Below are 27,899 nucleotides of genomic sequence, written 5' to 3'. Positions count from 1 at the left end.
AGAAACAAACAAAGACATGTACATGGAAAAATATGACCCGCGCCCTGCCAGACGCCCCATCCAGCCGCAAGCCCCGAGTGCCCACCCACATAACCGAGTGTGTTCGGGTGCTGGACACCCAGATGTCAGACCCCGACCCCCCGCCGGGCCCCCGCAGACCCACAGATAGGTGAGCACTCCACCACACCCGGCACCCGTTGCACACGATGCAGAGAGGCCATGCAGCGGGAGCAAAGGCCGACGGCCGAAAGCCGCCCCCCGTCCCCCAACCCACATCAACCCCAGAACATGAGCGTTATTAAAATTGCAGGAGACGAGAAGCACATCGGGGCAGGAGCGTGACGGGCAAGATGGCAGCCGCCCGCCCCATCCCCACCCACATGGCTCGCACCCCACCCATCCCGCAAGTTTGAATTGTTTATGGTTCTGTTCACTGTCCCTGACACGGCCCTTTGGCAAAGTGTCCGTGTTCACAGGCTACAGTGTTTTATTTCATATCGATAGATAATTCTCTGAGTATGAGACGGAACATCAATCAAGGTGTGTTTCCGAGACTGTTGAGAGGCTAAGTCGGCCGGAGAGAAGCTGCTTAATTGTTGATAAAAAATAATCCATTCATAGGAAATTAATTTCCCACATTGTCCTTCGGAAAGAGCTGAAGATACCTTAACCTCATGTGTCATTCAGAGGTTTAGTGCTTTACAGATTTAAACGTGATGCCATCAGTGCAGTGTTTTGGTCTGTGGCTGCGACCGTGCGCAATCACCAGTCTCACCCGCCCCCAGGACCCCCTGGAGGGCCTGGTATTTAGGTTCCCGCTGGGGCCAATCTGCGGGCGGGGTGGGGGAGCCGCTCCACCGTATCCGATGACTCTGCGGGGGGCGGCAGACCACCATCCCACCACCAACCTGAACGTTATGGTTTGTATTCCACCGGGACCTCAATATGGACCTTTCACACTCCATAATGACACCATAGAAATACACCATCCATGTATGACTGTGTGTGTGTGTGTGTGTGTGTGTGTGTGTGAGAGAGACAGAGAGGGAGAGATCTGTCCATCTATCTATCTGTCTGTCTGTCTGTCTGTCTGTCTGACTGTTTGTTTGTTTGCGTGTGTGTGTGTGTGGGTGTGTGTAGTATGCACTGGAAAGCACTTTGAGTCGTATGGCTAGAAAAAGGCTTTATAAATGCACCCCATTCACCGTTCACATAGCAGTAATTCATCATTATAGTTCATACTAACCTATCCTGTAAATAGAATTTGTATATTTTGTATATTTCTGTATTATTTGAACATTTTGTTTTGTAATTTTTGGCTATTTGTGTATACTTGGCAACTTTTATACTATTCTATTTCATTGTTTTTTGATAAAACATAAAAACAGAACGAATAGTAAGAAATCACTATTCATTCTATTTTATATGTGGTGCTGGTGCACGTCACCCTGACCCTGTGAGGATGCGTCCAAACGCACTGGAGCCAAGTCCTGTTACTAACGCCCTCCAAGTGTCTCCAGTGTTTAGTCTGTTTGATGGATCTCTGAGATGAGAACCAGGGGTGTGTGTGTGTGTGTGTGTGTGTGTGTGTGTGTGTGTTTGTTTGTTTGTGTGTGAGTGGTTGCATGTGTGTGTGTGTGTGTGTGTGTGTGTGTGTGTGTGTGTGTGTGTGTGTGAGTGTGTGTGAGTGTGTGTGTGTGTGTGTGTGTGTGTGTGTGACAGCCGCTGGCAGAGCCAGTCCTCTGGAGCGGGTCAAGCCATCGGGTGCAGTCTATTTCCAGCGCTCCTCTCCCTCCTGCTCAGTCTCTCAGTTCGTTTGCTCAACCTCAATTAACTCGTCTCTGAAGCAGAACAACGGGGTGAAGCCTCCGAACGGAGCCGTGGCCCCACAGGTAGAAACACACCTGACACACAGTGTTTGATGTGGACGTCACACACCTGGGATGTACAACGTCACATTTAAACACATCACATTGTTAAGAAGGAAGACAGACAGATAGACAGACAGACAGATAGACAGACCGACAGACTGACAGATAGATAGACAGATCTCTCCCTCCCTCCCTCCCCCCGTCAGACATCTTTCTGACAGCGGAGTGTCTCTCGCCCTCCTCACCCACATCTAAATAAACCTTCCTCCCCCGAGCAGCGAGACCTGAAAACAGAGTGAGTCACAGAGCGAAGCACGAGCTGAACAAACACACAAAATAAGGAATCACAGAGCTCCAAACCCATCTGTCTGTCTGTCTGTCTGTCCGTCTGTCTGTCTCTGCTATATTTACTAAATATATGGTCACATATCTAATATTGTTATGTTGTATTTTCCTGGTCCTACATTATTGAAGGAATATTATTTTCAGATCTTAAATTTAAATTACATATTGGATTAAAGAACTGATTCAACCATTAATTATACAGTAAAAAATATTGTGATATTTGAATTTATTGTGTGTGTGTGTGTGTGTGTGTGTCAGTAAGACCCATAATAAGGTGAGGAAATGTGCACCATGACAAGCTGGGGGGGTGGGGTGAGACAGGCTGGGGGTGGAGGCTGGAGATGGGCTGAGGGGTGGAGCAGAGCTGAGGTGAGCGGGGGGTTGATGGAGGCTTTTATCACCTGGTGGAGAGGAAACCCACCTGGAACATGTCTCGTGCTCCGCGTCACTTTATTCTGCTAAAGAAAAGAGGAGGAATAATACAAAACGTCCTTCAAGCTGAAAATAGATGAAGCGTCTCTGATCTCCTCCGTCTCCACCTCCACCTCCTCCGTCAGGACGTCGCGGCTCCTTATCACTGCACACACGCAGCGTTTAATCCGTCTTTGATCGGTCATTTGGGTTTCTTCCCTTGGGGCCTCGCATTGAGCCTTGGATCGGAATGTTCTCGCCGCGTGACGGAGGTGTTGGAGTTGGATTTGTCCATCTGATCTGCTTCGAAAAACACGTTCTCCGCCTTCAAGGAAAAACGCGTTCGTCTGCTGCACCACCTCACCCAGCGCTTTTGCCGCTGCCCCTGTGACCAAGCTGCGACCCCGGGTATTTTTATCACGTTTTTCCAGGGTTTCATCGACTCTCTTGGCCGATATAAGAGACTAGAAACGGGAAGTTTGCGTGGCTTCCCCCTGGAAACCTGCCGTGGCGGCCGCGCGCTCTGGATGCACCGCAACTAGGAAAAAAAAAAAGTTTTTGGATGAAATGTGATGTTTTCGCGTCCTATTGACTGTTCATCCTTCGCCCCGTTGGACTGCACTGAAGCCCAGAGAGAAGCTGCGGCAGCGTGCGACGCTTCCCTGCAGGGGGCGCACAAACTGAGAACGATGGAACCAACGTTTTCAATCCGGACCCAGGAAGGAAGTAGAAAACCAACCTCTCAAAGCGGAGATTCGCAGAGAGTCTCCGTTTCACGGGATCAGGCCTGCGCTCGTAAAGGACGAGTCTGATTTTATGGAGCTACTTTGTGGGGGCTGTTGCTTTTTTGGGGCAGGGGGGGGTGAGTTCATGGCTGTCCGCTTCGTCCTCCTGGTGCAGTTATCAGTTTCCCCTCTCCGCTGGAAGCCACAGCTCCATCTGCAGAGAGCCACCCCCCCCCGGCCTGGCACTCAGCTGGGACCACCCGTCTCACCTGTCAGACGGATGGCAGGCAGACAGGACGCTCATCTCCATACGCTGATACTGTGAAATGTCACTTCTGACATTATTCAGACGTCACAGTGTATTCAAATGAGAGACGCTGGGATCAGGACGCTTGATTTCCTTGAGGGTGTGTGTGTGTGTGTGCGCGTGTGTGTGTGTGTGTGTGCGTGTGTTACTGTGACTAAATCACCCTGACAGGTAAAAGAGAAATATGGGGAATGCCAAAGCACCAGTGACAGACCACATTACAGACAGGATTTTGAAAGACTGAAGGTTAAAGTTCTATGAGCCCCACGTGGAGCTGATCAAGCACCGCGCTGGACTCACTGTAACTCACCTTCTTTCATTTCGATTTGGTTTAGATTGGGTGAATAAAATGTTCATGTTAGTTTTTAATACAGTATCTGCAAATAATAAATAATCCATATTGTCTGACCCCGCTACAACTTTCCACATCCAAGCTGTTGAAAGAAAAGTAACAAGCATAATAATAAAAATAATTATCCTAATATTCATAATCAAAATCCATAAATGGCTGAGGTGTTTCACAGTGAATTATTCTGCAGAACTACTCACATTACTACTTGATTACTTTATAAAGTAAATAGTAATATACTATTGCATATTTGTACTCTACTCTACTCTATTTTATCTATCTATCCATCTGTCTGTCTGTCTGTCTATCTATCTATCTATCTATCTATCTATCTATCTATCTATCTGTCTATCTATCTATCTATCTATCTATCTATCTATCTATCTGTCTGTCTGTCTGTCTGTCTATCTATCTATCTATCTATCTATCTATCTATCTATCTATCTATCTATCTATCTATCTATCTATCTATCTATCTATCTATCTATCTGTCTGTCTGTCTGTCTGTCTGTCTGTCTGTCTGTCTGTCTGTCTATCTATCTATCTATCTGTCTATCTATCTATCTATCTGTCAGAGCTATGACAATGAACCATGTAAACAATGCAGAGGTGCAGTGAATCCAGTCTGATCTCAGTGTTTGGCTGCAGCAGAGCAGCGAGTCGCACCAGAGCTGCACGGACACAACAGCGCGTGACGTCCTGATCCACCGGTCACCTGGGTCCACTCCACAACGCTACAGCCTGCAGGCGGACCACACGCGCACACACTCCACACAAGGACACACACTGATGCACACAGCGCCAAACACCCACGGGCAGCGTACCTGCATGTGTACTCAACCACCCTCACACACACACACACACACGCTCTCTCTGGCTGTATATTTCCCTGTGCATTATGTAACAGTAATCCAGGGTCTAAGTGGCGACATGTGGCCACTGGGCAGCAGAGCTTCAGTTGGAAATCACAGGATTAACACGAAGCTTCGCGTGAACGGTGACCAAGGACCCGGCTGCTTCCTCCGTCAGGAAATACCTTTTCGATGCTTCGAGGGCTCCCATCAAACCGGATCGGCTCGGTGCGCAAACAAACTTGTGTGTTTTTCAGAGATCCTGTCTCTAATACATCACAATAAGTACAAATATTAAAAGTATAAAAGTATATTAAGTAGTATTCTTTTGGAATCTGTACTGTAGATGTCAAAGTATCACCAACAGTACAAGTTATGATACCCAGCTGTATCACTGTGTGTTTGGTGTGTGTGTGTTTGTGCGCGTGTGTGCGTGCGTGTGTGTGTGCTCTGACTGTGTGTGGGATGCTACCCTGTTATTATTTTCCCACAACATTGAAATTACAAAACAACTCAAATACTTGGGTCCAGGGGTGTCAAACAGGCGGCAGGCGGGCTGGATGCGGTCCCCAGGGCGTCCAGTCAGGCCTGTGGGAGAATTTTAAGTTGTTTCATTTTACTTTTTATTCTACTTTTTAATTTCTATCTGTTTTCTACCTATTTTCTACAGCACAGGGTAGTGTGTAATACTTTTTTTTCCATTTGGAAGCTTATTTTGGGACTTAAAAATACAAAAGTTGATCAAAATAAAAATAAAAAATACAATTTTGTAAACTAAAACTAAAGTGAAATGTCCAGTCGCTGTTTTTTTTTATGTTTCCTAAAAAACTGGTGATGAGAGACTGTTGCACAACGAACCAGACACACTTCAGGTGGTGGCTGGGGAACGCACCCATCATACTAAAGCCAAATGAAAAGTTGTTTTCCCCCAAAAATCTGAGTCAAAAATCAGAAAAGTGTTTTTCCTCCGATGACACTCGTCTCTCATTTGAAAAGGTCGGAGGCAAAGAAAAAGAAAAAAGCCTCCGAAAGCCTCCCGTGGAAACGCCGTGAAGAAGGTGGAGGCGTCGCCGCGCTCCACCTGCAGGAAAATCCAGGTGAACGCCCACCTCAGGTTGAAGCACGTCACAGAGAGGGACGTTTCTAAGCGCCCCCTCGGCCGTCACCGTGTGATGCATTTAAAACGAACAAACAGCGACGACTAATAAATCCAAAGGTTGTTGGAAATGTAATGCAAACTTAATAACAAATAAAGAATATTGTAATGATATAAAAAATATATTTTGGATATTAAAAATGATAATGAGTTACCTCGCAAGAGAAGTAAAGGGAAGCAGACGAATCAGAGTTTGATAAAGAATGTAAACTGTCTGAGGTCTGATACGAAAGCACGTCATATTTCCCTCAATTAGAAAAAACGTAAACAGGGAAAAGAGGCGATTTGAGTGCCTTCATTTTATTTCCTATAATTCTAATGGTTCAGCTTCCTCTCCCTCTGTTCCTTTTGTGTAATTATGTTATTTCAACATTTAAATCCTGGTGGTTTTTGGTGTATTACTATTTTCATATGACTTCATATGTTAAATGATCCTTGTCTCACTGAAACGTCCTCTCACAGGGGGCGTGGCTTCCAAACGGCCTGTCCTCTACATGTTTTAAATAAAGTTGCTTTAAAACAACAACAACAACAACAACAACAACAACAACACGGCGGCCATGTTGCTCTGACGTAAGCAACATGGCCGCCGTGTGAATACGCCACCTGTTTAAAAACATGTATTTCTCTATTTCTATTGTAATCGATGCCAAAATTGACCAGAATCGCTTGATTATGGTAACATTAGTCTAACATAAATGTATTAAAAATATTTTATTTTACCAAGATATTACTGCCTAGCTACAAAAAGGCTATGAAACGGATTCATTTTTGTAAAAAGATCTTTATCGTGATATGTATTGTGCTTGTATTGTTTTGTGTTTTGCTTCCAATTAAATAAGATAAAATAAATCATATATATATATATATATATATATATATATATATATATATATATATATATATATATATATATATATATATATATATATATATAAATATAATATATATATATATAAATATTATATATATATATTATACATATATATATTTGTTGTCACCACAGCGCCCCTCGGTGGTAGAAGACGGGACAGAAGAACCCGCAGCTGCCGGTCAGCGGACGCTGCCGTGGAGCGGAGAGCTCGTCCCCGCGCACACGGCCTCCTGACGCCGCACGGACAGAGCCAACGCCGGGCTTCAATCATTAACTCCGTCCCGGGTCTGCCCTTTGTGCCGCTCACGCTTCAAGGAGCTTTTCGTGTTGGTTTCGACAGAGAAGAGCGTGTGGGAGCTACACCTGCCTTCTCCACCGAGGTTACTACACCTGCCTTCTCCACCGAGGTTACTACACCTCCCTACTCCACCGAGGTTACTACACCTCCCTACTCCACCGAGGTTACTACACCTGCCTTCTCCACCGAGGTAACTACACCTCCCTACTCCACCGAGGTTACTACACCTCCCTACTCCACCGAGGTTACTACACCTGCCTTCTCCATCGAGGTTACTACACCTCCCTTCTCCACCGAGGTTACTACACCTGCCTTCTCCATCGAGGTTACTACACCTGCCTTCTCCATCGAGGTAACTACACCTGCCTTCTCCACTGAGGTGACAACGTGGAAGCAAAGAGGCCTGACTCTCCTACTTGTTGCTCAGGTAAGTTCAGCTTCTTTTTAACTATTTAACTATATAACTATATAAATTCTATTTAACTTCTATAGAACTTCTATATAACGTCTGTACTGTATAACTTCTATATAACTGTATAACTACACCTTCCTTCTCCACCAAGGTGACAGTGAAAGCAAAGCGGGAGGGAGATTCCTACCTGTTGCTCGTAAGTTCAGCTTCTATTTAACGTCTTTATAACGTCTAAATAACTTCTATAGAACTTCTATAGAACGTCTTTATAAAGTCTAAATAACATCTATATAACTTCTACAGAACTTCTATATAACTTTATAACTACATAATTTTTACATAAATGTATAACTACATAACTTTAATATTACTGTATAACAACAAAACTTCTATATAACTACAACACTTAGATATAACTGTATAACTAGATCATTTCTATGCAACTATATAACTACCTACATTCTATATAACTTCTATATAACTACATAACTTCTATAAAACTGTATAACTACGTAACTTGTACGTATGTAACTCTATAACTACATAAGTTATATATAACTATATAACTACATAAGTTCTATTTAACTGTATTACTACATAACCTCTATACAACTGTATAACGACTTAATATACATACAGATATATAACCACATAACTTCTATGTTAATGTTTAAGTTTATTGTGAGAATGTGCTTTCAGATCGAATGTTAGTCCATAGTTATTATCCCAACGACCAGAGGGATTTAAATATCATACTGTATAATTGTATTGTAATCCTGCAGTGCTGGAAGAAGTACTCAGACATTTGAGTTCAGTTAAAAAGTGAACATTTCTCCTTGAAGTGGTAATCCATAAGATTGTTTCGCAAAATAAAAAATCCATATTTGATAATTTCCTGTATGTAGCTCAGATTTATTTTTAGGAAACGCCCATTCAATGTATTTGTGTTCTGCATGCGTTCCGCTATACGCTGCTTCCAGTGTTGGTGGCGGTGTCCGCCACCGCAGCCCAGATAGATCCAGTCCCCGGATGTGTGTCTAGAAATGTGCTGGAGTAGAGTAAAAAGTGCAGATATTCCCTTTGAAATAAAGTGGAGTCAAAGTGTCCGAAACGGAATATACTTAAGAAATGTCCTCACGCACAGTAACAAAGTACTTGTATTTGTACCTGTACTTGTACTTGTACTTGCCCTCTGTGTGCTGAGCTCACTGTGACACTGGAACTGATGTTATCAGTTTGTTTGGCGGGTTTTAAATTGTTCTTGCAATATTTCAAAGTTCTTCCGGTAAAATGTAATTCAGTTAATTTCGATTAACTCAACTTTATTTGTTTTAACATCCAAGATATGTTCCCACTGCCGCCGTCTGGATTTGCGGCTGAATAAATCGAATCCTTAACCTGTAGAACAATAGCTTTTATTTCCCCTTTGCTGTATAAACAACAGCTGTTCTGTCCTATTCTTCCACTCACAATGGACAGGATTAAATGTTAAAATACCTTGACATGACATTTCCTTGGATCAACATCAGTATCTTTGGGACTGATATCCCCATTTTACAAAAGAGCCCCCCAGGATTTTTACGTTTTTTGTTTTGTTTCACGCCCAAAAGACGCTCGGTCGCCGCTTTTCTTCGCCTGAGAAGGTGGTGAGAACACCACCCGACGAGGTTTAGGGGAAGGAGCGGTTGGAGCCGTGGGGCCGCGCTGGGATGTTGTCAGTAAACAGGCTTTTTGTCGGACAGGTTCCTGAACCGCATTCCATCCGCAGCTTCAGACGCGAGCGTTTCCGGGGAACATCCTGCTGACCCGCCCCGGGTCGGCGCAGTTCGCCCCGCCGCCATGGCCGGCGAGGGCGGCTCCGGAGGCGGAGCGCCCCTCAGGGAGACGCTGGACGAGGCCGGACCCGGGATGCTGAGCACGTTCCGCCAGAGCATCAGGCGCGTCGGAGAGAAGAGCCCCTTCTCCCCGAGCAAGAGGTCAAAGGTCACGGGCAAATCGGACGCGGGGACACCGGACGCCGCCGCCGTCCGCGCCGCGGCCCCTCCCCGCCCGGCGCCGCCGTCGCCCAGTGAGTTCTGTCAGCGTCTACCACTTTAACTTAATGAAAGCGGCTTCCAGCACCAGCCCAAGGTCACAGGAACAGAGAGCCACATAGGGCAGAGCTATGACGTTGAATGAAGCGCGGAGGGAAGCGTTTGGCTTGTCCACACTGTTTACCTGCCGGGGGAAGAAAGCGGCAGCGATGCCACCATCACATTGACTTTGTACATTAGGTGAGATGATTTGGCCGTTGATGCTCAGTTCACTCATCACAAGGTGAGAATTCCAATTCAAACAGCGGTCCATATCAGCTTCGTTTTCAGCCCAAATAAATATTCTCTTCTTAGCTTTAGGTGACTGTAGAGTCAATTCACAGTTAAGATGGCAGAAACCACGCTCACACACACACACACACACACACACACTCACACACAGTGAAATAAGAACAGTTTCAGTTATTGTTTTTTCACCACGTGAGCAGAGACTGACTCCACAAACAGGGAACAAGGAAGTACATGAAAGGAATGTGTGCGGAATCTCTGCCAGTTGCCCAGAATGCCTCCTGTCTCACAGGATGGTCGCCAAAATGTGACACACAAAATATGTTATTGATCAATATCTTCACAAATAGATTATTTCTGCTGTTGAAACACTGACGATCAGATCAGGAAGTGATGTCGAATCCATGATGACATCACATCCCTGACCTGGAAAACACTGGGTTCACTGTAGAAGGAAGAAGAGAGGGACAAGAGGGTGCTCCACCTCTACTCCACCCCTACTCTACCTTGACTCTACTCTACTCCACCTCTACTCTACTCTACCTCTACTTCACCTCTACTCTACTCCACCTCTACTCTACCTCGACTCTACTCTACTCCACCTATACCCCCCAACCCGTTCCCAACCTATAGGCCGCGGCATTGCAAGTGGGCCTCCAAATCATGGGCAAAACACATCGATTTTATTGAAAAAAAAAAAAAATTATTAATTACAAAAACGTTTTTAACGTTTTTTAGTTTCATGGTATTTTTTCTTTCAAACCTTAAAAAATACATCAGCACTGGTAGATATGAACTTATGTTCGAGCGTACGACGTCCAAGCCGGACCATGATCGATGTGCACCTGTTCATTTTTGAACTTGCAGTGATAATCAAAATGGACGGTTGGCAGCGTCAGACTGACACACTGGCAGGACATGCCCAAGCAGTTGAATTTATCGAAAATAAATTCAAGGAGTATCAGGGCAAGAAGAAAGTCATGGAAACGTCATGTATGGGCACCGAGAACGCAAAGACAGCTGAAGCGTCCTATCGGGTCGCCCGACTCATAGCCAAGCCTGCTGAGCCGCATACGATCGGGGAGAAATTAATTCCTCCCGCTACAAAAGGGATGGCGGGGGCGATGTTGGGGGAGAAGGCGCGCGAGCCAATCAACCTCATCTCACGGCCTGATGACCCGAGATGGCAGAGGATGTGTCAGAACAGCCCTTCACGAGCGTAGACTTGTGGCGTTGAAGACGAAATACAGGAATAAAGCGAATGTTGATCCAGATCTTCTCTTCAGAGCGTCGTCCCTTTAGCCAGACATCAAGCAGGTGGTGTCTGCCATGCGCCACCAGCTTCTCATCAGGTGACTTCATGTTCACGTGTTCCTGTTATTGTTAGTTTTACGTTAAGAACGTGACGCGAAAGTCCCATAAATACAAGGATATTTTTAGGCTGCTCTTTTTTTGATTGACCACCTCTGCACTGTATGTATGACACTGCATACCACTGTTAAAATACACGTCCTCTGACAACGCACTGTGTGGCTCCTGGATTACTTCTGGTCGGGTGTGGCCGCCAACACTTTTGAGATTTTCAAGGGGGCCGTCTACTCCATCTCTACTCTACTCTACTCTACCTCTACTCTACTCCACCTCTACTCTACCTGTACTCTATTCTTCCTGTACTCAACGTCTACCTCTACTCTACTCTTCTCCACCTCTATTCTACCTGTACTCTACTTCTACTCTACTCTACTCTACTCCACCTCTACTCTACTCTACCTATACTCTACTTCTACTTCTACTGTACTCTACTCCACTTCTACTCTACTCCACCTCTACTCTACTGTACTCTACCTCTTTTTTTATTTGTTTTATTTATTATTATTATTATTATTTTTTTAATTATAATTACTGTACTCTACCTCTACTGTAGTATCCCTCTACTCCACCTCTCCTCTACTCTACCTCCACTCTGTACAGAAGTGAGGAGATAATCCGCAATTTGAGTCGATATTTTGATTAAAATTAACAAAGGCCCTTTGTCCCCCACAGGTTTGAGTAGCGGCTCTCCGATGACCTCTCCTCTGAAAGCCATCGGCGGGCTCTTCCAGAAGAAGGAGGAGTTGGCGGTGCCGGGCTGCCCGCCGGGCGGCGCTAAGACACTCTCACACTCCAGAACTTACTCAGGTGAGCAGGTCGGGCCAACGTGGGTCCGGGTCCAGGCAAAAAACAAACACAGTATGGCTGACTGAGGACGTGTTGGTCCTGAATTTCAAAAAACCCACAGACCCCATCATAGCCCTGAGCAGCTCCTTCTCGAGGACGGGAGCATCCATCAGACGCAGGTTCAGTGGCAAGAAAGACAAAGAGAAGGAGGAGAAGGAGAAGGAGAAGGTCCCCAAGCAGGAGGTGCTGCCGGCCGTCTCCGAGGCAACAGCAGAGGAGAGGAAGGAGGTGGAGGAGGAGACGGAGATCCCAGAGTGCTACACACTGCCAGAGATACCACACACCCCACTGTCAGGTGAGGCTCCCACTCACAACTCCATTCATCCACCCATCCATGCATCCATTCCTCCACCCATCCATCCAACCGGATTAACAACACACATTTTGGTTATGGGAGTGAGTGGCTTCTTGTACACTCCCTACTGTTATTTTTCTCTGGTGTGTATATATACAGTATATATACCAGTAGATATATATAAATATATTTATAAATATATAAATGTATATATATTTATATTTGCTTTTTTTTCTGGATGCTTTTATTCATTGATAGCTTGGTAGATTTGCGGAGCTTCTCTCTTTCCAACCACTGGCTGGATCCTGAATGTCCTGGTGCTGTTTTCACCTTCTCCTGTCTGGGTCGTCTGTGCTTCTGTCTGTTTATGAAACTGCTGCGTCCTCTGTTTTGACAACAGACCCAAAGACACAATGTCATCATCCTCTCCTCTCCTCTCCTCTAATCTCCTCTCCTCTCCTCTCCTCTCATCCTTCCCCCCAGTGATGCAGATCAACAAGCTAATAGAGATGGAGGTGTTGGAGGAGGCCCACCTGAACCTCCTCTCCCTGAGGCGGGAGTTCCAGTGGGAGCAGTCGCAATGTGGGGAGGAGGCCTCATCCATGGATCTGGCCAAGAAGGAGAAGGACCTCAGCCTCCTCTACGGGGAGCTGAGGGACAAGGTGAAGACCATTGTGCGCGACTCCAACTCCCTTCCCTCCAGAAACAAGGGTCTGCTGGTGCACGTGGCCCGCATCATCCAGGAGGAGGAGAGGAGGCAGGCGGAGCCTGGGGGTCTGTCCGGGCCGGGCGGCTGGATGGAGGGCTGGCGGGAGGCGGTGAGCGAGGGCGTGCAGGCCAAGCTGGGTGGCGTGCGGCTGGACGCCCAGGTGCAGAACCCCTCCTGGCTGGCGATCCACCTGGGCCTGCTGGGCCACACGGTGGTGGAGGACCTGGAGAACGTGAAGAGGGAGCTGCGCTGGTCCTACCCGCCCAGCTTCCGGGTGTTCAGCACCTACGTCGGGTGTTACCACCAGGCCGTGGGGCAGCACCTAAAGAAGCTCCAGTTCCAGGCCACAGAGCTGAAGGATCTCTACGCCCTGCTGGACTGGATCATCAACCGCTACCAGAGGTCAGTACACCCAGCCAAGGCAGGTTCTTCTTAAAGATGGCTCTCACTGCAGCTCATCTGCTCCAACCTGTTCTGTCCAGTCGTACAAAGTCGGCCTCCTGGGTTCTATGGAAGTTACAGATGGTACTTATCTACTGCGGCTACTGCCAAAAGTAGTTCCACATCTTTTCTGATGTTTAGCACTTTTTCGAAGACTACATGCATCATTTACCTCCCTTCTTTGTGCAGCGATCTGGTCAAACAGCTGGTAGCCAAAAATACAAACCTGTCCTTAGTTCACCCACAACAGTCATTTGATCGAAGAGTCACTTTGCTAAAAAAAAAAATAATTATTATTTATTTTCATTCCATCTCTGCATTAAGCAGCAAATATAGTGATTCCCGAGTTGAGCAGATTTTAAGATATCCTCATCCTGAAGTGACACGTCGACATTCCTGAGCTGCCAGCGAGCCGCTGTCCCATGTCCAGACCTGGATCCGGGCAGAGGCACCTGGGGGTGAAATTATCACCGGCTTAAATAAAACACCGTCTGTAAATGCTTTAATGTAGATGTGTTGAACGTCATGTAGGTCGTCATAAAAATAAATTAAAACGAAAAGAAAACTATACAATGATTTGGAGGAACCCAAACTAAATTTCTTGCACAGTCTATCCATGTAATGCGCCCCTAACCTGGGCGTCTTTCCCTTCTTGCCGGTCAGTGAGAATGTGATGGGATGCCCGTCCCTGCGTGTGGAGATGGAGTCGGAGGTCTGCGGCCCAGCGCTGGAGGATGGCTTCCTGGACCAGCTCAAACACAAGTACTGCAGCAGAGCTCAGGTGGGATTCAGTAGCTTTTCAGTCGGTCTGGGTCCCCGTCATGGCACTGATGTCCACTCAGGTGACCCCACCTCCCTTCACGGGTTCCACTGTGCATGTTCTTTCTACAAGCTGGTTGTTGTTATGAACATTTACATGCTGATTGCTTCTCCGTTTCCTCTGTCTGTCAGGAGGAAACAAGGCTTTCTTTGGATAAAATTGTAGAAATGCAAAACGAGGAAGTCTGGAAGGAGAGAAATAAACCCCAGCTGGACGAGAAGTTCCTCAGTTCTGATATTGTCATGGACATTTGGACGGTAGCGCACTGTTCACTCTGTTGAAACCTGTCTGTCTGTCTGTCAGTCTGTCTTTCTGCCTGTCTGTCTGTCAGTCTACAGGAAGTGGACAAAATCACAGAAACACCAGGTTAAAAAAGGGCTTTAACTTTGAATCAACAAAATCATAATTTCATAAAGTCACCTTTGGCTGACGTGACCAACGTGAAGGAGCTTTGACACTCGGCACTTTGAGATCTGCTTTTTCAAAGCAACATGAGCCAACCAGCCCCCCCAAATAACAGGTGCACCAGTTTCTAAAGCTGCAAAACTATTAAATATATCAAGAGGGACAGTCTCCAAAAAACGGAGAATGGTCCGATATATACGACGACACACGGTCCGGGGCTGTAGGACGGCACCCCAAGAAGGATTCCTGCTCCTTTTTAGGTCCTTGATCTGTCATTTTGTCCACCCCCTGTGTCCAACATATTTATTTATTTTTCTATGACACGATCAATTCTTATTCCCCTGGTTGTAATTATCTGTTTTTTTCCAATCTGCAGTATGTATTTGTCCGTCTTATCTTCCAATCTGCAGTATGTATCTGTTGTTCTCAGGTTCAGGTGCAGCTCTGCCCTGCAGCCACATGGGGGCAGTGTGGAGTCGGCCCCCTGCTGAAGTGTCTTTTCGTTTCAGAGAATCCAGGGTGTTGTGGGGAACTCCAGGAAAGTTGATGCTCAGCTGGGGAGGAAGGTGGTGTGTGCGTGTCTGGAAGAGCTGAAACACTTTCCCAAAAGGTAAAAACAAGGAATGTTCAACATCACCCCATCCTGGATGTCCCCCTCAGGGATCAATGAAGTATCTTACCATTCACTCTGAGCTTCACACGGCCAGACAAAGTGAATCGTTCAGTGGGATGCGTTTAAGACATTCCTGTGTTTTTGGATCATCCATGTATTAAATCGTCTAGAAATAAAATGACTTACCGTTGTTGGGATCTGGAAAACGGATCCCTCCCAGGTTGGTTGATGTGTGGCGCTTCCTCAATAAGATGGAGACGGGTGCGATGCAAAATGGATCCTTTATTGGTGCAGCGACAAAGACCAAGAGACGAGCCAAAAGCAAGAGCGCACCAGAGAGTGTCAGAGAGAGATGACAAAAGCTTCATCCCTCATATAGTCTCTCCTAAACAAGTCGTCATTAAGGCTATATGGATGTGACATGTCACAAAGAGACATTTTCTATGTTGGGCACCATTTTAAGTAATACGCCGAGCGCGATACTACATCCAACACCGTGTAAGTCTGTGGGGGGGTTACCAAGCACAGAAAACAGGATCCTTGTACTATCGTCTGCCAATAACCACATCATTGCATGACTTTCTCTCTTGAGAAATATCAAGAGTTTCACAAGTTTCCCTGTGTGTGGGTGTGAGCAATACTGTTTTACTGATTATCACATGCAGAACCACAAGTGTGTTTATATTTAGAAAATATGAGCGTTCTGTCGCTCCATTTCACGAGTCTTCCCTTCACCCCCCTTGCCCTCCCCTCCCGCGCTCCGTCCCCAGGTTCGAGGCCTCATTCCGGGCTCATTGCGGCCCGGCAGAGACCCCCCCTTCGCTCTTGGCAGAATACCACATCTCCTACATCAACAGCTTCACGGAGCTGAAGTAAGTCCCGGCGCTTCGCTGCAACGCCACGTTTCCTGGAAACCCGCCCGGCGCGAGAACGGCACCGCAAGCGACGGACAAACAGGCTGCAGCATGCAGCTTATCTCAAAGCCCAATGTTGACACAAGCAGTGCCTGGCACGCAAGGGCAGGCAGACGTGCTGTACACAAGGCAGAACAATAAAAGCAGGGAAATATAAAGCTAAAAAACGAATAACGAGATTAATAATCACAGGCTGAAGTGCAGTTAAAGCAGATTGTCAGGCTTCTTCCCGTGGACCGCGTGGGAACACCTCCACAGAGTAAACAGCTGTTGACCATGTGATAATAACGGTTGTCGGGTTTCCCCGGACAACCACATTTGGGCCTCGTGCTGTCTGGTAATGTACTGTAACTCTATGTTTAGAAATTGAAAATTCTGCTGCATTGATTAACTCAACTGAGATTGTTTGCGTGTGGGTTTAAAATTGAACAATAACATAAAATTAAAGATCAAATAAAATCAACAAATTAAATTTGATTTGATCTAAAATCTATGGATGATCACTCAATTAATCACTAATATTGTGCAGCTCCCCCTCGTGTCACCAAATCAGCTGTGACATGGAGGCAGTGACTCCACCAGACTCTGAAGGTGTCCTGTGGTATCTGGCACCAAGACGTTAGCAGCAGATCCTTTAAGTCCTGGAAGGTGGAGGTGGGGCCCCCATGGATCAGGCTTGTTGTTCCGGCACATCCCACAGATGCTCCATGGGATCGGACCCTAACCCCACCCATCCACATGATGTAGAAGAAAACATGATCCATCAGACCTCCACCTTCTTCCATTGCTCCATGGTCCAGTTGTGACACTCACTGTGTGTTCTACATCTTTCTATCATAGCAACATTCACTTTTTCACCACTTTGTGTTACAGTAGTTCTTCTGTGGCATCGAACCAGACGGGCTACACTTCACTCCCCACGTGCATCAATGAGCCTTGGGCCCCGTGACCCTGTGGCCGGTTCAGTGGTCGTCCTTCCTTGGACACTTTTGGTAGTAACCACTGCAGAGCGGGAACAGCCACAAGACCTGTGCTTGTGGAGATGCTAATGATATATAAAAGTATATATAAAATAATAATATAAAACAGTATATATATAATAATAATATATAAAAGTATATATGTAATAATATATAACAGTATATATATAATAATATATAACAGTATGTAGATAATAATAATATATAACAGTATATATACAGTATATATAAATATATATAGAGTATATATATATAACAGTATATATATATATATATATATATATATATATATATATATATATTTATTTATTATTATTATTATTATTATTATTATTATTATTATTATTATTATTATTATTATTATTATTATTATTTTTTTTTTTTTTTTTTTTTTTTTTTTTGGGCTGGTTTCATGACTGCCGACTGCCTGGAAGCATTCAGTTGGATCTCACATGATTTCTAAGAATTGTCCTTTTAAGAAATGCTTTGTGGTTCTAAATTTATATATATATATATATATATATATATATATATATATATATATATATATATATAAACACTGCCTTTAGAAACAGTTTCTCTGATAACTTCCTTTTTAGAATTGAGTCGTAGAGAACTGAATGCTATGGTTTCACCAGCAACGGCGCATGTTTCTCTGAGACGCAAACGAACCACAAAGCGTTTCTAAAAAGGACAATTCTTGGAAGTCATGTGACTATATATATATATATATATATATATATATATAGAAAGAAGAAAAAGTCTTTATTTGTCACACAACACATGCTTGCACACACACACACACACACACATGCTTTGGGTGGTGGCTGGTGAAATGGTTCCTCTGCATTTAACCCCATTTGGCCTGTCCTTCCTCCGGGGCCACAGCCAGTAGCAGTGGGCAGCGTTCGCGGACGCGCCCGGGACCATATATATATATATATATATATATATATATATATATATATATATACTGTATATATATATATATACTGTATATAGTCTAGCGTGCCATATAGTTTTAGAAACTCCTGCTTGAAAACAGACTTAATATTATCATTATTATTATTAATTTTTATTATTATTATTATTAGTAGTAGTAGTAGTGGTAGTAGTAGTAGTAGTAGTAGTAGTAGTAGTAGTAGTAGTAGTGGTTTTGTTATTATTGTTATAAGGGCTTCCAGCTTCTAAGACGTATGTAACTGCATTTTCACGCTACAGTAATATTATATGATGAAAGTAGATTATTTAAGTAGAAGCATGCAATGGTGATTTCCTCATCTCAACCAATTTATTGAAACAAAAGCCAACAACAGTGGTGGGTTTACCACAACAAAAAATGTCAATGTCTCAATAACTTGTCATGTGCCCTTGAGCATCAATTACAGCTTGACAACCACGTCTTATGCTGTTCACAAGTCGACTTAGTGTCTGCTGAGGCCTGGCCCCCCACTCTTCTTGAAGGGGGCCCTCAGGTCATTGAGCTTCTGGGGCACAGAGTTAGGAGCCTCTACACGGCCACTCAGCTCATCCCATAGGTTTTCTATGGGATTCAGGTCTGGAGAAAGTGCAGGCCACTCCATTTGAGGTGCCCCAGTCTCCAGCAGCCGTTCTCTAATGATGCCACCTCCATGAGCTGGAGCGTTGTCGTCCATGAAGATGAGATGAGGCCTGTGTTGTTCATGCAGGGGCACAATGACTGGATGAATGATGTCATTCAGGTAGTATGGACTTGTCACTGTACCATTCACAAAGTGTAGGGCAGTTCTGTATTGACCAGACACACCTGCCCACACTGTAACACCACCACCACCAAAGGCTCATCTGGTGATAGCAGTGGCTGATGCGTAGCGCTCTCCTTGACGTCTCCATCATTTCTGCTCAACGTGAATGGACTTTCATCAGAGAACAGCACTGAGGCCCCTGGTCCCTCGTCCAGCGTCAACGCTCCCTGGCCCCTGCAAGACCATGATGCCTGTGCCTGGTGGTGTGGTCAGGTGCCCTTGCAGGTGGTCTAGCACGCAGACTGACGTGACACTTGGTGCCTCTCACCTCCCTTAAATGTGCTGCTGGAGTTTATTGGCATCATCATGTGGTTGCGCAGGGCACTGTTCACAATGAAGCGCTCATCAGTGTGGGATGTGGCCAAAGGACGTCCACTTCTATGCCTTTCTGTGACTCTTCCAGTCTCTGTATCTCTGTTGCAACCTGCTGATGACACTCTGTGACACTCTAAGCTCAGTGGCCACTTCCCTCTGACAACATCCTGTTTGAAGCCTCGCAAGGCGAGGTGCTGTTGATCAGTTGTAAGGTGTGGTCTTGGTCTCATGATGTCAACATGTGAACAGCATGATGAAGAGGACTGTTTAAATACCAACTCTAATTGAACCAGGACACGTATTGGTCCATTCATGGATCAAACACCTGTTGTGAATTTTGCCGTTCAGCTCCTTGTTAGAGAACAGCAAGTTGTGCAAAAAGTACTGAGACATTGAACAGTTGGACATGTGCATTCAAAAGTTTAGAGAAGGTCAAATTAGGTTAACCTGTAAAGGTTATAGTGCATTTTAGCTTCATCCTGAAAATTTCACCTGAAAGCCCAATATCCCTAACTTTTTGTGAGTAGTGAAATATACATGTAGTATATCTATGTATATTGTGCAGGTTTTGGTCAGGTTATGGAATATAAAAAAAAAAGTATAGTTAAAAAAAATATTGTGCTGTTTTTCAGGCGATAGCAGCGCAAGGGCAATTGATGAAACAGTGCAGTAGTGAGTGTAAACAGTTATACAGTGCAAGGCAGTAAATGTAAACAGATGAACGTTGCAGAAAGTGAGATGCAACAGGTAAGCAGGTCACAACAGGTAAGCAGGTAACCATTTAAAGTCCAGTGCTGGGGGGGGGGGGGTTATTCAACAGTGTTACAGCCTCTGGAAAGAAGCTGTACTTGAGCCTGCTGGTGAGGGAGCGCAGGCTGTATCGCTTGCCAGATGGGAGAAGGGTGAAAAGTCAATGGTTAGGGTGGGTGTCATCCTTGACAATGGATTTGGCTTTGTTTAAGCAGCGGTCATGGTATGTGTTGTGGATGGGGGGGGAGTATACAGCCAATAGTCCTCTGGGCAGAGTTCACTACTCTTTGTAGTGCCTTGCGGTCGGCAACATTGCAGTTACCGTACCAGACAGAGATGCAGTTTGTAAGTATGCTCTCAGTGGTACAGCGGTAGAAGTCCGATAGAATCCTAGGACAAAGCTGTGCTTTCTTAAGGGTCCGTAGGAAGTGAAGGCGCTGATCCGCCTTCTTCACACAGACTGGAGGAGTTGAGGGACCAGGACAGATTTTCTGTGATGTGGACCCCAAGGAACTTAAAGCTAAACACACGCTCCAACTCAGCACCGCTGATATGGAGGGGGGTGTGTGCCCTGCTCCTGGTTCTCCTGAAGTCCACAATGATCTCCTTGGTGTTGAATTCCAGGTTATTGTTTATACACCACGTAGTTAGATGTTGAACCCCATCCCTATATGCTGTTTTGTCATCTCTGATCAGGCCCACCACAGTGGTGTCATCTGCGAACTTGATTATGGCATCGGAGCCATAAACAGGGGCACGGTCGTGAGTGAATAGAGCAGAGGGCTCAACACACAACCCTGCGGCACGCCAGTGTTCAGGGTGATAGTGGAGGAGGAAAGACTCCCCAATTTAACAGCCTGGGGTCTGTTAGTAAGGAAGTCCATAATCCAGTTGCAGAGTGAGTTGCTGGTGCCAAGCTGGCTGAGCTTGGAGGGGATCACAGTGTTGAATGCAGAACTACATTACATTTAGTCATTTAGCAGACGATTTTATCCAAAGCGACTTACAATTGTCAAAGACCGACGGACGCAGCCATCAGGAGCAATTAGGGGTTAAGTGTCTTGCTCAAGGACACTACAGCATGCTAGCAGGAGGAGCCTGGGATCGAACCAGCAACCTTTGGATTACTAGACCACCAGCTCTACCGCCTGAGCTACCATCCCCTAGCTATTAACTAAAGTCAATAAACAGCATTCTAACATATGTCTCATCCAGATGGGTGAGTGCTAGATGGAGCACTGTGGAGATAGCATCCTCTGTTGATCGGTTGCGTCGGTAGGCAAATTGGTACGGGTCCAGTGAAGGGGGCAGGCAGGCTTTCAGATGTGAGAGGACCAGCCTCTCAAAAAATTGTGCAATGATGGGTGTCAGTGCAACAGGGCGGAAATCATTCAGTTCCTTGGCTGTAGAGTGTTTAGGCAACGGAACAATGGTGGCAGATTTAAAACTGTGGGGGACTGTTGATCGGGCTAGTGACCTGTTGAAGATGTCAGTGAAGACACCAGCCAACTGCTCTGCGCAGGCTCTCAGCACACGTCCGGGGACTCCATCAGGGCCAGCAGCTTTCCGAGCATTCACCCCGCTCAGGATGTTGCTCCCGCTCAGGATGTTGCAGACCTCTGAGGCGGAGAATTTAAATGTGTCCTCGCCTGTGAAACGGCTGACTTGAAGGCTGCCTCCTTGTTTTCCCGATCAAATCGAGCGTAGAAGTGGTTCAGCTCGTCTGGGAGGGAAGTGGAGGAGGGTGGGGGAGAGTTGCATGGGGATTTGTTGGTGAGTGTATGTAGGCCTTGCCACATACGCCGGGGGTCAGAGGAGTTGAAGTGCTCTTCAATCCTTTCCTTGTAGTTGTGTTTGGCCCTGGATATTCCTTTCCTCAGATTGGATCTGGCACTGCTGTAGGCCTCCTGGTCTCCCGACCTGAAGGCTGCGTCCCTGGCCTTGAGGAGAAGGCGAACTTCTTTGTTCATCCAGGGTTTCTGGTTAGGGAATAATTTCACTGATTTATGTGTCGTCACTCCCTCTGCACACTCGTCGAGGTAATCCATGACAGATTTGGTGACTGTGTGAATGTTGGTATGAGAGTCCTTGGTGGCATCAGCAAAAAACCCTTTCCAGTCAGTGAGTCGGAGCTGGTCTTGAAGAGTGGGATCTGCATCTTCCATCCAGACTTTAACGGTCTTTGTTGTTGGTTTCACATGTTTAATGGGAGGGGAGTATTTTGGCGTGAGAAACAGAGAAATGTGATCGGACTGACCAATGTGGGGGAGGGGTGTGACTTTGTAAGCAGCAGCAACATTAGTATTACAATGGTCTAGAGTGTTACTGCCTCTTGTGAAGCAAGTAACATTTTGGTGAAATTTAGGGAGAACGGTTCTTAGGTTGCAATGGTTAAAGTCTCCAGTGACAATAAAAGCCCCATCTGGATGTTTAGTCTGAAGCTTATTAATGGCAATAGAAAGTTCCTTCATTGCCGTTTTACTGTTGGCATCAGGTGGAACATACACAGCAATGGCAACAATGCAGCTGAACTCAGGTGGAAGGTAGAAGGGCCTGCATCTCACCATTAAATACTCCAGTTCAGCAGAGCAACGGGCACCAAGAGTGACGCAGTCCGTGCACCAAGTTTTGTTTACATAAATGCATAAGCCGCCTCCTCTGCTGTTACCCGTGGTCTCTGCAGTCCTGTCCGCTCTGAAGATAGAGCGTCCTTCTTGTTCCACCACGCCTGTTGGAGTGTCGTTGTTAAGCCAAGTTTCAGTGAAAAACATGACGTTACAGTCCATAAGGCTTTTCTGTGTGAGGGCCCATAACTTCGTCCAGCTTGTTGAACAAAGAACGCACGTTGGCAAGAAAGATGGTAGGCAGCGCAGTTCAGTGCGGGTTTAGTCTTAGCTTAGCACGCACTCCACCTGGTTTACCCCGTCTCTGCCTGCGGTTGCGTCTCTGTCTACGAGCCTTTCCAGTCGGTAAGAATTGTCCATCTGGGAGCGGTGATCTGATCAGCTCCGGAGGGAGCAGTTTGAAGTTGAACGGGTGATCCAAAACTAAGTTCTTGCAACTTTGATGTATATCCAATAGTGAGTTTCTGTTGTAGGTTCGTTTCACTCGAGTGTTTCGAGTGAAAACAAGTAGAATAGTCAGATAAATAAACACTAATTCGCAAAAGCCGGAGAGACGCCAAGCCGCGTGCACGTGCCGCCATCTTTGATCTTCATATGCCAATAAGCACCTTTATACATTTCCAAGTCATCTCTGAATCATGTGGTGTAGAATCATGGTTCAGAGTGAATCCATGACAGATTGGGGTTTAGAGTCAAGGTAGATCCTTGTGACAAGAAGTGATGGAACTGGAAACACTGCCGCTTGCGTCCAAAGGGGGCGCTAATTTGACTTCCAATGTCCCTAAAACTCTTCAAAATCAAACTCTTCGTTTCGCCAGGAGCCACATGGAAGCCTACGTGGTGAGCTGTCCCCAGGAGGTGGAGCAGTTCAACGAAGAGGTGAACGGGCTGGTGCGCCGACTGGGACGAGACCTGGAGGACCAGTACAAGGACGACGTCAAGGTACGATGGGGGGGAACGCCAAAACCGAGCTCCGTCGCTGCATCGTTGGCCATGGGCGGACGTTGAGCCTCTCGGGTGTCTCCTCAGCCCTACCTGAGGAGGATGATGACCAGGAAGTGGCTCAGAAGCGATGAAGACTTCAGGCAGCTCCACCGCCGAACCGACATGCTGTTGCAGCAGAGTGAGAAGATGAGGCCGCCCCACGTGCAGGTGAGCGCCCGCCGCCTCGGCAGCAAGACGCAGGGTGTTCAAAACGCTCAGAGCGTTGTGATAGGAAATGGGGAAGCTTTGCCAGGGATCCAGCGGCTCAGGGTCTGGGTCACTGCACGGTGCAGGGTTCAGTTTAGCTATGTCTTCCAGTTTCATCTATTCCTTTTTTTGGGCTTATAATAGTAAGATATAGAGATGAGATAAGATAAGATCCCTCAGAGGCATAAAGCAGAGTAACAGCAGGAGAATGTGCATTCAATTACCATGTACTGTATATTCATACATACAAAAAGCAATCAAATAGTAAAAATCGAATAAGGCATAATACAAATTCTGCGACTCATCAGTTCTGGGTTCTGTATGTTCTTTTTGCACCACCATTTTTGCACCGCCTCTACTTTTGCACTGGTGACATTTATTTTCTGCAAATTGTTGTGCCACAACATTCAAAATGCAAAATGATTACTATTCAGTCTGCACTGTTATTTCATTTCTAAGACGTTATAGAATGTCAGGTAAGGTCTGTTTGGCTCAGAGCTTCACCGTTACTTCTACCACTACCACTACTGAATCAGATCGTACCCTAAAAATGTTGATCCGATTGGATCCTGAAACTAAATCTGATCGAACGGAGGATCCTCTTCAGGATCCTTCCTAAAGAGCTGCTCTCCGTCTTGGCGCCAGTGACACTGTATCTTGCGGAGGCAGAAGGTTCAGGGTTTAACGACCCGCCCTCCTGCGTGACTGGAAGGGAAGTTCTTGCTGTTATTGTGACGATCCCCGTTGATGTTCCAGGAAAACTCATTTGGAATCCCGTCATTTGCCCTGGCGCCGCTTCAGCGCTGGGGCTTAATGAGTCAGTTGGCTCCGTCCACGTGGATTCCTGGGCAGGAGGAAACAGAGTAGATGCAGGAAGCGCCGGGGGGCGGGGGGGGGGTGGAGGTGGAGGTGCCGCTCAGATGATCCGAGGGCAGGCGGTCGTCTAACAGAGGAGAGTTTCACTTCCTGTTTTTTTTCCTGCTGCAGACGCTGGTGGAGCGGCTGCAGCGGCACGTGGTGAAGGAGCTCGCCGCTCAGCTGATGAAGAACAGCTACTCCTGCAGGAACGTGAAGCACGAGAAGGCGGCGAGGAAGATGAGGAGGCAGTGGGCGGAGCTGGCGGAGCTGTTCGTCTCCATGGTAACGACCCCCCCCCGTGCCAACTGACTCACCGCCCGTTTCCCGTCTTCCTGTGTACAATGAGAAATCCTGGCACTTCACACTCAGAGGGTTCAGCACACCCCTGGAACACTTCATCAAGATTTCACGATAACAAGGGTCTGACGCCGGCGTAAGACACGAGGGACCCAATGCAACAATGAATCCATGAAAAACCTCCACATGCACAGCATCCAGTCAGAAGGAAAGAGCCAGCGTGCGCTTTTCAGGTGAAGCTGATTTATTGCACTGGGGATGAAGGAGCATTTCTAACCTGTAGCTGCGCCTCCGCCCTACAGGGCAGGGGGCGCAGCCCCGTAAGATTCCCTGCCGCACGCCCCTGCAGGCGGCGGCGGCGGCGGAGGGCGGAGACCCCCCACCGCCTAAAGGGTGGATATGTAAAGCTCTTTGATTGACACGTGGAGTTGCCGACCCTCCGCCTCTTCCGTTGGTTTAAGCCTCGCACGTTTTGAGCTGCACCCGATAATTCCTCGCCGCCACCGCCGCCATGACGGGCCTGAACCCGACTCGTGTCACCCTCCACGCCCGCATTAACCAGCCCAAACCCAGGTTCCCAGACCACGCAGCTGGAGGAACTTTGTTGATGCTTTGGTTCCTCATACCTGGATCGGTTCCTTTATTTTTAGCTCCTTATGCAAACCGCCGTTCCACTTGAGTGGAGAACCGCTGAGTTCCCGCACAGTTCCCACACTGTGGGAGTTATGAAGGAGAGAAGCTATAACACCTCTCTCAATTAGATTTTTTACTAAATGATAAAATTCACAATTCAGTTGTTATTTATTTATTGTGTTGTATTGTATTATTTATATATGTATTATTTAGCTGGTTCAAATAATATATTTTTAAAATATATAATATATTATTATATATATATTTTTCATATATATATTATATTGTATTTTGTGGCCCACCTCTGCACTTTGGGATTCAGTGGTGTAAACTATTTTATAAAATAAGATAAAACTTCATTAATCTCAGAGGGACATTCGGGATGCTATTTTAACTTTCAGTTTAAACCCGTGGTTCAGGGTAGTACTAAGGAGTGCTGCTGGTTTCATCATACTGGAACTTAAGAACTTACGTAATAGTGGGTGACACACGTGCACTTCAAAGCAGCCGTGCACTGTGCTGTGGTCTCCTCCAGGGGTCGACGCAGGAATGGCTCCTCCACCTGGGAGAGCACCTGAGTGACATCATCGGACGGAAGAACAAGACGGACATCAAGGACCACCTGCAGCCCCTGGCTGAGCAGTACCCGGACTTCAGGTCAGTACCACAGACTTTAGGTCAGTACCACAGTCTTCAGGTCAGTACCTAGACGTCAGGTCAGTACTACAGTCTTCAGGTCAGTATTCATACACGGCAGATTTGTAGATTGAAGTAGCTCTCACTGCTTTTATCCTTGGATGTGTTTGAGAAATGTTCAAGATTTTTAAGATTCAAGATTTTTATTTGTCACATACATATACATACTTCCATACATATATGCAGTGAAATGTAATTATAAATGTGCTTTATAATTAAATCCTTCTGTCGGCCCGTTCTACTCTCAGGCCGCTCGTGTACTGTAGTTGTGAGGAAATCAAAAGTAGGTCAACGCCTAAAACACCTCCCACCATTGATCCATTCTCCTGGCAGCGTGAGTTGTCCTGTAACTGTCCCAGCGAGTGCTTTCCCTGGGATTCAGGAAAGTCAGGAAAGAGACCCATTTACCATCAGAGCCGCTCTGGGAAACATGCGCATCTTGACCGGAGCTCTGGGCGGCGCCGGGGCCGGAGCTGTTAGAGAGGGAATTCCGCTGTGAACTCATGGAAAGAGCAGGATGCAGGGGGGTTTCCAGGGGCCTGGAGTTTGGGAGGCAAGCGAGGAGCAGATTGATGCTGCGGGAACGTGGGGCCGAGCGTAAAGGAGAGTCGAACACTAAACTAAACAGCATCAGACTGCCGCACCACCTCTTGCTCCGCTAAACCTTGGTGTTCAAGTGTCAAACCAGGCTTGTTGAACAGATTCCCTTCGTCCTTGAAAAGGCCCGACTGTATAACCGAACCACGCAATAAAAATAATCCCGATCAGATCAGTTATTCGTGACTTAGCCAGGTGCCGTGGTAGTAGGTCTGCAGCCGCCCTTTCTGACACCGCATGAGGCACCTTTTATGCACCTGTACAAAGAAATCCACCTTCATCCCGTACAAGCTGCCTAAGAGATGGTTGACGCGCCTCGACGGCCAAAGCTTTGTAATCCTTGAACCCCTCCCTTACCTTAACCCCACCCTCTTGTCCTGTGGTTCTCGGTGGTTTTCCTCCAGCAAGAAGCACCTCTCGGCGGTGCTGTACTTCCGGGGTCTGGTTCGGGGTCGGGAGCGGCAGCTGATCCTGCAGCGTCTGGTGCAGATCCAACGCGGCCTCGGGGACCGCGGCGACCGCGGCCGAGCGCTGTTCAGCGAGGTGCCGGTCCCCGTCCACACCGACTGCCTGGCGGAGCTGCCCCTCTGCCTGTCCTTCCTGCTCCCAGACAACTAGTCTGTCGCCAGGGCACTTGCCGGCTTTCGCGGGCTGAAGCCGAGACGTGGGGAGCGCCCCCGGTGGCTGTTTCCAGAACTGCTTTAAACCCCACCGCACCAATGCAAGTGGATGGAGGACGAGCCAAGGTAGCCCCACCTCAAAGAACCAGGGACAAGCTGACCATGTCCCTGATGATGGCCTACTTTTAGACTTCACAAATATTGTCTCTATTTTTGGGTT

At 46.5% G+C, this 27,899-nt stretch overlaps 1 protein-coding gene across 1 annotated transcript; it reads left to right on the top strand.

The window, feature by feature from the left end:
- Positions 1 to 32: 32 nt before the first annotated feature.
- On the top strand, positions 33 to 27,736 carry LOC307239323 (tumor necrosis factor alpha-induced protein 2-like; the record flags this gene model as incomplete). Its single annotated transcript, XM_080012681.1, has 15 exons — positions 33 to 169; positions 7,230 to 7,614; positions 8,299 to 8,305; positions 9,368 to 9,667; positions 11,964 to 12,098; positions 12,199 to 12,432; positions 12,916 to 13,543; positions 14,246 to 14,363; positions 15,317 to 15,417; positions 16,191 to 16,292; positions 23,633 to 23,729; positions 23,817 to 24,041; positions 24,966 to 25,118; positions 26,302 to 26,423; positions 27,464 to 27,736. The coding sequence occupies 15 exons, from the start codon at positions 33 to 35 to the stop codon at positions 27,675 to 27,677; spliced, it is 2,958 nt and encodes a 985-aa protein (XP_079868807.1). The 3' UTR covers positions 27,678 to 27,736.
- Between the last annotated feature and the right edge of the window lie 163 nt (positions 27,737 to 27,899).

This window comes from Zeus faber (assembly GCF_960531495.2).
Source record: "Zeus faber genome assembly, chromosome: 13".
Taxonomy (NCBI): Eukaryota; Metazoa; Chordata; class Actinopteri; order Zeiformes; family Zeidae; genus Zeus; species Zeus faber.
This window is presented reverse-complemented; position numbering and strand designations above follow the sequence as displayed.